The sequence below is a fragment of the Octodon degus genome, unplaced genomic scaffold (assembly GCF_000260255.1).
Source record: "Octodon degus isolate 3935 unplaced genomic scaffold, OctDeg1.0 scaffold00016, whole genome shotgun sequence".
Taxonomy (NCBI): domain Eukaryota; kingdom Metazoa; phylum Chordata; class Mammalia; order Rodentia; family Octodontidae; genus Octodon; species Octodon degus.
In genome coordinates this window covers 1,344,960-1,353,616 of record NW_004524592.1, presented here as the reverse complement: position 1 = coordinate 1,353,616, position 8,657 = coordinate 1,344,960, and the positions used below count along the sequence as shown (strand labels likewise).

At 36.9% G+C, this 8,657-nt stretch overlaps 1 protein-coding gene across 2 annotated transcripts in view; it reads right to left on the bottom strand.

The window, feature by feature from the left end:
• Positions 1 to 8,657, bottom strand: part of Abca12 (ATP binding cassette subfamily A member 12) — a 187,154-nt gene that overhangs the window by 2,470 nt on the left and 176,027 nt on the right. For both annotated transcript variants that reach the window (XM_004626594.1, XM_004626595.2), the window contains exons 46-51: positions 8,272 to 8,381; positions 7,842 to 7,983; positions 6,625 to 6,759; positions 4,623 to 4,726; positions 3,343 to 3,435; positions 2,100 to 2,205 (exon numbers count right to left, since the gene is read on the bottom strand). In XM_004626594.1, the coding sequence (XP_004626651.1) occupies positions 2,100 to 2,205; positions 3,343 to 3,435; positions 4,623 to 4,726; positions 6,625 to 6,759; positions 7,842 to 7,983; positions 8,272 to 8,381 (690 nt within the window). The remainder of the gene's footprint in view (positions 1 to 2,099; positions 2,206 to 3,342; positions 3,436 to 4,622; positions 4,727 to 6,624; positions 6,760 to 7,841; positions 7,984 to 8,271; positions 8,382 to 8,657) is intronic.

Sequence of the window (8,657 nt, the reverse complement as noted above, 5' to 3'; positions counted from 1 at the left end):
TATTCGTATTGCTTTGGAGTATCTTTAACACCATACTGTTCTGAGTATTTAACCAGTTACCATATCTTTTTTTCCTGGTTTTTAATATAGTATTTCCAATACTCTGGTTTCTCTTCAGATTGTAGAAATCTTAATATAGTATTTCCTTTTCCCTCTACTTGCCTCACTGATATTCATGTGATGTTCCTCACATCTGAGTTAGTGCAGCAGCCACTGTAGAGGCCTAGAGACTCAGTGCACCGATTTATTCTGGCATAAAGCCATCAGGGAACGTTTTCCAAGTATGTTGGGTATTTTTTCGAGTTTGAACAAGATCTTTTATTACTTGCATGTTTATCCTCGTGCTATCTAGGGATCAAATCAAGATGACCTATGTCACCAGATATTAGACTTCCTTTTCCTTCACCTGCCAATCAGTATTATGTCTGTCACTGCAATCTGGCCAGCTCCCTTATTTTTACTATCAGATCTTTGTATTGGTATTTTTCTGTCTGGAAATCTAGAAACCATTGTAGGAGGGTGTTATGGTTTGTATCTAGCTGAACCCTCAAAGCCACATGTAAATTATGGGGCAGTAGTGGCTCCAGGAGCAGTGGGTGGCTTGAGGGGGGGGGACCAGAGAGGCGAACCATTAAACTGACAGCATGCATTCTGCACCCCCACCCCAGTCTGCAGTCTCTCTGAGGTGTGGAGCCCATCATCCTGAACGGTGGGGCAGCCGTGTCTGTGATTGAGGCCACCTCGTACAGAGAGGAGATGTTTGGAGAAGACAGAGGCATTGACTCTCTTTCCTAAGCAAATAAGGATCCAAGGTTTTGCTATGTAATTCAGGCTGTTTTAAACTATGAAACCCCCAGAGACTGAGCTAAATAAACTTTTCTTTCCTTCATTTTGAGTGTCAGGTATTTGTCCCAGCAACGAGAGAAGAGTAACTAATACAGAGGGTAAAGAATGATCTTGCTAGATTGAAATCAAACTTTTATCAGCACTTCATTTGCCTTAGAAATCCCTGGTTCCATGAGAAAGAGACCAGGATAAATCTCATCAAATAAAGATTTCATCTCAGAAATTCACTAAAAGAAAAAGCATATGATCACATGATTTGTAGAAAAAAGATGCCCTTTAACTTTTAAATTTGACTTAAATTTAGAGTACAGAAAATACGCCTTGATAAGAAACATAAAGGAATTATTTCAAAGAGATGTTAGCCAAGGCTTAAGGAGGTTGAGTCTAAAGTATTTTATAAATATAAAGGATTTCTCTTTAAAAAATGTGTTGTTTTGATCCCTAAAATTATTTATTAAAATCATCTTCATTATCATCATGTCTTATCATTGATAAGGTGCTTTTATAGACCCTGTCATTTGACTCTAACACTATTTTTGTAAAAACTGAGGATCAAAGACTTTGTCTTGTTGAATATCACCCCCTGTGGCTCGGCTCAGTACAAAATTTAGCCATTTATTTTCATTATTCCACATCTGATTTTCTTTTAGCAACAATTATTTGCCATTTATAAAACTTCTGCAAATAATAATCATTTTTCTGTGTTGTACTTTAAGTACATGCAATGTGAGATGTTTGTGCTTATGTCCCTGTGTCTATCCTGTAACTGTGTAGTATATATTTAAAATGAAATTAATACTATGATACTTCGTCTTATTTGAGACTTGAAGGCTTATTATAGACTCATTCTTTAAATGAGAAGAACAAAAAAGATAACATCTTCCTGATATAGCATTCTGGATTCCCTGATTTTTTGCCCTACGGAGAAATGTTGCTGGTACTGTAGCAACTTCCATCTCTCAATCCCTTCACATATCTAACTAGTAAACTGGAAAAATATGCTACTAAAAAGCAAATAGACTAAGATTATAAAGACTTGGTGAGGAAGGCATAAACATAGAAAAGACTATGTTAACTCTAAATAGCTATAATAACATAATTTGAAAATGCTATTTGGTCATACAAAGTGTGCTTGAAGTAGTCTGCTAGGGTTAATAACAAAGCTATGATGAACTTGGAAATGGCAAATATCCACCTCAGTATTGTACTATGCTGACCAAAGTTCAAGATCAAACAGCGGGACCGTCACTTACTTTTAAGTATGTTTTTGGAAAGTGCAGTTGCATGAACCTTGTAAGAGTCTCCATGCTCACTTTGTTATTCTTTAAATGAACCTTCACAGTAAACCCACGTCCAAACCTAGGAAGAAAAGTGCAAAATACAGTACAAATTACATTTGGCCAAAATCATTCCCCTGGAGTGCTGGATAATGAAACAAAGCCCAGGCTGCCCATTATGGCCCCTTCTCTTACATAAAGACTATCATTTTGCCATGGGCTCAGGGCATGTTGCAAACTGAGTAGTTCACTGCTATGGATTTAAAAAAAATATTTCCATCTGTATGGTAAGTTAGATTCTTTAAGCACAAGCAATATTGGAAAGAACATATAAGCTATGGCTTTCTTTGACATCCACAAATTTGCCATGGATGTCATTTTCTGAGGTTAAATATATTCTAATTTAAGGTAAGGTCTTGAGGGACATGTCATCACAGATTTGGTGTCAACAGTCAATATCATTGGGAATTTTAAAAAATTTTGAAATCAGCATGCTAGACCTAATTAAACCAAGAATACAATTCACAGACAAGTCACCACAGACCCCTGAGAACAATATAAAGCCTCTGTCATTCCCCTTTTTCCCTTGTTTTAGATAGCATATGCTGTAAGAGAATCAAATTGTTGGCTAAGAAGGTACAAAGTATCATCCCAATGTTTGGAGATCACTACGAATGTGTATAGATGCATGTACATTCTGGTGAATAGAAACCACTAATTTAATTTTAATTTGATGGTAGTATGGTATTTATGCACATTCTCTGTATACTTGATTGAAAGACTTTCAATGTGCTAAAAATATTAAACAGCTTACTGAATGCTTATATAAATGGCAAGGAAACATACTAGACAAAAACTTATGTCTTCATGCGCTTCCTAGTGTCTAATTTATTATTAAACTCCTAAAATTGTTCCCTGAGAGTGTTGTGGTTGTAGATTTATTATCATTATCATCATCATCACTATTATTATTAGCTTTAGTTGTGGAATTATTATTATTAGCCTTAGAGTTTGTAAGATTTGGGAGTATTAACTAAAAATACAATAAACTCTCAAAGTACTTTAACGTGGGTCAGTGGATTATTGCTGAAGATTAGCTTTTTCATTCCTGTTTTACTTCCTATTGTAAGATAAGCTGCTGAGATAATCTTTGAAGCTGGAAATAGCACCATTGCATCTACTACTCCACACCAAGCTACACAACATATTTATCCTTTACCTGCTCTTTATGTGCTGCAAAGACCCAATACACTGGAACCTTCCATTCACCATAATGGCCAGCCTGGTACAAAGAGCTTCACATTCTTCCATGCTGAAAGATGAAATGAATTCACATCAACATTCAGGGCATAAAGAATTGGGTTGAAGTTCATAAACATAAACTTAATCATTTTATGACTACCCCTGAGAACTCTGTCTTGGAGAAGAAAAAAAAATTTAAAGTATAAATTAAATGTCTTCAGGTAGGATTTTTAAATATTTTCTATAAAACTTGAGGTCATCTCTCTCACCTGGAAGGCCCTCCTATCCAACCCAATATTTCTTTTAAGCTCTTTTAAGGTTTGACTCAAGACCTACATTTCCTAAGAATGTTTCCAAAATAACCCCAAGCTTTTTTTCATTATGCTTCCTACTCTAGTTGGCTTTTATGTTTTTTGGACTTATAACTAGCTAATCTGTACTTGATTACATGCTCTTTCGTTTCATGACCAAAGGCAGCCGAGGTATTACCTTGTCCATTTCACACAAATGTTCATGGAAATGAAATGCTTGGCTCCAGTGTGTTGGCGGAGGAAGGATGCAAAGCAACCCTTGAATCATAAATTCATTTAATAATTTTTCTACTATATGATTATTTTAATGCAAGGAGAATTTAATGCAAATTATAACACAGTGGCAACATGATAGCAGAGGCTTTGGTATCACTAACACTTTACTGAGGGGAGGGTATACTTCCCTCCAGGAAAAGGAGGGGAGATGGGAACTGGGTCTAGAAGGACTGGTCAGATCACAACTTGGAGAGATTATGTGAAGAGATTAACTCAAGTGGAAAGCACAGCCGAAGAAAGGATTTGGAGCTGGGAAGAGGCAGTGTGTGTGTGCAGAGCCATGAGTGATTCACATGGATTGGTGGCAGAGTGTGGCAGAAACAAAAGACTGAAAATTTAGATGAGGCCAGATAATACAAGACCTTGCCTATTAAGGCTGAGGATTCTGAATTTCATTTTATAGGTAATAGGTAACCATAGGTGAGTTAAAAGGGCCATGTTTTGTGACAAATGTGTTTTTAAAAGATTCCTTATTGCTCACAACTTGTCCTACTATATTAATCTCGCCATAAAAACCTACTTATTTGACTTGGCTGTACTACTACAAGCATAAAACACTTCTATATAATTGCAGATTTCACTATCCCCATATAATGCCCAGGATTACATTTTCTTATCTAAAATTCTAAGACTGCAACGTTTGACTTTAAAAGTCCCACACTCGGCCTACCTGTGAGACGTGAGGATGACAGAACACTTGTTCTGTACTTCCTCTGAGATGATCTTCCAGAGGTGCCGTTTTGACTTAGGATCCATCCCAGAGCTCGGCTCATCCTTAATAGAGATTTATAAGAAAAATTTATCAAAAGAATTAATTTCAGACGAGGTGCTTTACACCAATCACTAAGTCTTGATTCCCTAGACTAGCAATCATTTTTTGAAGTTCTGTGACTAACTTGTTTTATACTTAATAGGCCTTTCTTTTTTCCTGCTGTCAAAAAGCTCAAAATTAAGAATTTAAAACTGTCAATCTATTTTAAAAAGTGTCTGGGTGAAATTGACACCGTTACTTTACATTCATCTTTTATGTTGTTTGGAAGAAAAGTTTGCTTCAGTTACTGATAAGCCAGAGGTTTTACAGTTAATTCTGTATTTTCACATGTATGTTAGAAGTTACATTAGTAAGATTGCCAACATGACCATGAAAGCTGAATGGTGACTATGACTGGGCGTGGTGGTGCCTGCCTGTAATCCTGTGCCTGTAATCCCAGTGCTTGGGAGGCTGAAAACAGGAAAAGCACTCAGAGTCCAATCTACGTAGTAAGACAGTGTAGACCCTGTACCCCGTAGACCCTGTACCAAAAAAACCCAAACAAACAAACAAAACAGAAACATAAAATGTAATAATAGATGATCTAAACAAGCAATTATAGATTCTGACATGATTGTAAAAAGCAAATTATAGGTCAGGATTAGGTTTAAAATTTAAAACTGTCTCTGGAAGGACAAAATACATATATAGGACAGTCAGGCTTCATTTTATGGTAAGTATTACATTTAAAGACAAAGAATGAATATTAGTTTAGGGAAGCAGTGAAGGACATACTGCCCCTGCTTGTATTTTTGGAAAAACAGCCTGTATGGTAAACACATCCAGAAGGACGCGTGACATCTTTCATAGCCCGTGTTTCAGTTCAGCTCATTACTATATAACATTCACATAGCCCTTTACCATTTTAAAATACTTTACATATATTATCTCACAAGGGTGCCTAAGTATTGCTTTGTTCAACCGAAGGGACACTCACAAATAAAATTCCATTATCAGCATCGATTGGCAGGGATATAATGCATTAGAAGCTGCCGGCTTTATATAAAGATGGACTGTGAGTCATCCTATCCAAGCAGTGTAAATGATTTGATCCACTCTATGGCTTAATCCGTGGAATAAAGTGGCTATTTATAACTGGATTTTTATAGCATATAGTTAAGATGCTTTCAGAGTTTGGAGGTCCTTGAATTGAGGGGATCTTCCAAAGTAAAGAAGAGTTTGTTTTTCTGAAATAAACATCCTTATACATACTGGGCCTAGAGAGCAGAATGTTATGCCACCACTCTGCATAATTTGTGTTTCCAGGTGATCATTTAACTTTCCAGCTGTTAGCTAAAATAAAAATGTGTAGCACTTTTCTTTCTACCCCCTTGGAATTCAGATTAAAATAGCACAGTATATCACTCATCACGTCTCAAGCTAATCACTTGTATTTTTAAGTTGCAAAGTAGAAAAATTTTAGCACAATATTGTCCCAAAATGTGCCTGTCCTCAGTAGAAAATGGAACATATTCATTCACTTGATTAGTTCCTAATAGAAAAAGACATAATTTCATCAATAAATGGGAATTAAATTCTATCATGTTCTATAACTTGACTTAGTTGTGCGAATGCCCTGAATTTGTTGCAGCCAGCTCCCATTCCCATGCTGAGCACTTTCTCTGAAATCTACTGAGCCAGTGTTTCAGACAAAAACACATTTTGAAAACATATTGCGGCAGCTCATTATTTGCTGACATAAATTCCTCTGATGTGATAGCGTAAGCTCCCTGTAAAATAATTGGCACGTAGTGAGGCCTCACTTCACGTTGACTGTGTCAGTGAGGATGAAAGGGTAATACAAACACCCGGATGTGCTGCTCTAATTATGCAGTAGTCTGTTTTATAATGCGTCTCTTACCAGCAGTAGAATGGAAGGCTTCCCTATTAAGGCCAGAGCAGTGGATAATTTTCTTTTTGTACCATAACTGCACATGGAGGTGGATCTGTCCTTGTAGGGCATCAAGTGAAGTCTCCTAAGGAGTTTATGAACGGTCTGTGGATAATAAAAGAAGAATTAAGTTGACCTTCTCCTGCCAAAACCCTTAAAGCACCAAATGGAAGAAAATCTGCTTGGGAAAAGAAAATTTTATCAGAGAGAATTGAGGCCAAGAAAAAATTAAAACATTTAAATTCAACATAGATTTTATTTTCATTTTAAGGGACTATTTAAAAATTAATAGTTCATTTAAAGAGATAAAAGCAATTCCGCAGAGGCTTATTTTCAAATGAGTTTTTTTTTTCCTTCCAAATGTGTGTGTGTGTGTGTGTGTGTGTGTTTACTGTTTCAGCCTGTACTTTATGCTGCATTACCACAGGACTCTCCTGTGAACCTATAAAGCATAAAAGAACTAAAGCAGAATTCAAAGGCAGGATTCTCATTGATCGTCATCACTGCTTCATCTTTCTCCTGACTGAGGGGTGAGTTGTCACAAACTCTTTCAGTCTATTTAAAGAAGACCCACTATCAAAACATCAGTACATTCAAAATCATGGGTTCTTGTAGTTATTTCTGTAGTTAAATAGCCCTGGCAAATAATGAATTCCTAGTTGTGCTTGTGCAGCAGGTCCCCAGGGTTGCAAAACACAGCAGAAACTGCCCTAAGGGCAGTCATTCGATCACAAAGGCAAATAGTTGCAATGACGTGCAAAGTCATGGATTAAAAGTCCAAATGTAGGTCTGGTCCTGCAGCTCAGTGGTAGGACCTGTGCTTAGTGTGCAATCCCCAGCAATGGAAAATAAAATAAAATAAAATAAAATAATAAAGTAAAATACAAGGTTCTCCATTTTGCTTGGGCATTTTGTAGTTAATGCTGTATGTCGATGCTTCTTGGAATGCCAAAGGATGTAGAAGCATCCCCAACCAGTCTTCAGCCCAGAGCCTAATACATACATGGTCCTCCCATGGACAGTTTCTCACATAGCAACTAAACAAGCCCGGCCTTGGAGTTCTGAAGGTGAGTCCATACACAGCGCACTCAGCCAAGCAAAGTCAGGCTCATTTGCATCATCAGCAAGACAATGTCAGGGAGTAACAGCGGTCCTCAGATTCACTAGTTTTTCACATAGGTACTCACTTCTTTGATGTCTTTTTCTGGAATTCCATGGACTCGGGCATAGAAGTACAGATGTTCCTCCACAGTCACCAGGTCATCTAAGGCATCTTCCTGAGGGCAGTAACCAACCAGTGAGCTGTGAGAGTCAACGTGACCCAGAGATCTGGATGGGGAGATCAAGAACACATGAGTTTCAAAAAATAAAGCTCTCCTGGTCTCCACGTGACACAGAAAGATGGCTCTCTTTTGCTCATGATAGTTGATGATTTCGATGAGAAAGGATAGAATAATGTAACTATCAGAATCACATGAAAAGATTAAAAACCCTCACTTTGATCATTCTTTTCCTTTTGAGGATTTAATAACACAACTACAAAATCACCTAACTTAGTCGTTAAAATTATTTTAATTGCATTGCACTTAGTAAGATGCGAGCATGTTTTTCCCTTACCCTGTCTTATTTCTGATCAGAATGTTTCCACTCGAAGGAATAATGTCTCCAGTCAGCATCTTGAATATAGTAGTCTTGCCTGCTCCATTCACACCAAGAAGGCCAAAGCACTAGTTTACAGGAAGAAAAAAAAGACATAAATGTTAGAGAATTGTTGCTATTGTATCTCTTTCCTTCTCCCTAGGTGAACTATATTTCCAAGAATAATATATCACTGGAATTATTTAAGGAAATGCTCTTTGGGCATTTGGTAAAACTTTCTCTTTTAAAACAAACTGGTGCTTTATGTATCTTTTTTTGCTTTTTAATGACCTGAACTTTGTACCTTTGTACATATATATATATATCTGTATATTACTGGAGGACCTATTTTACATGATATGTTA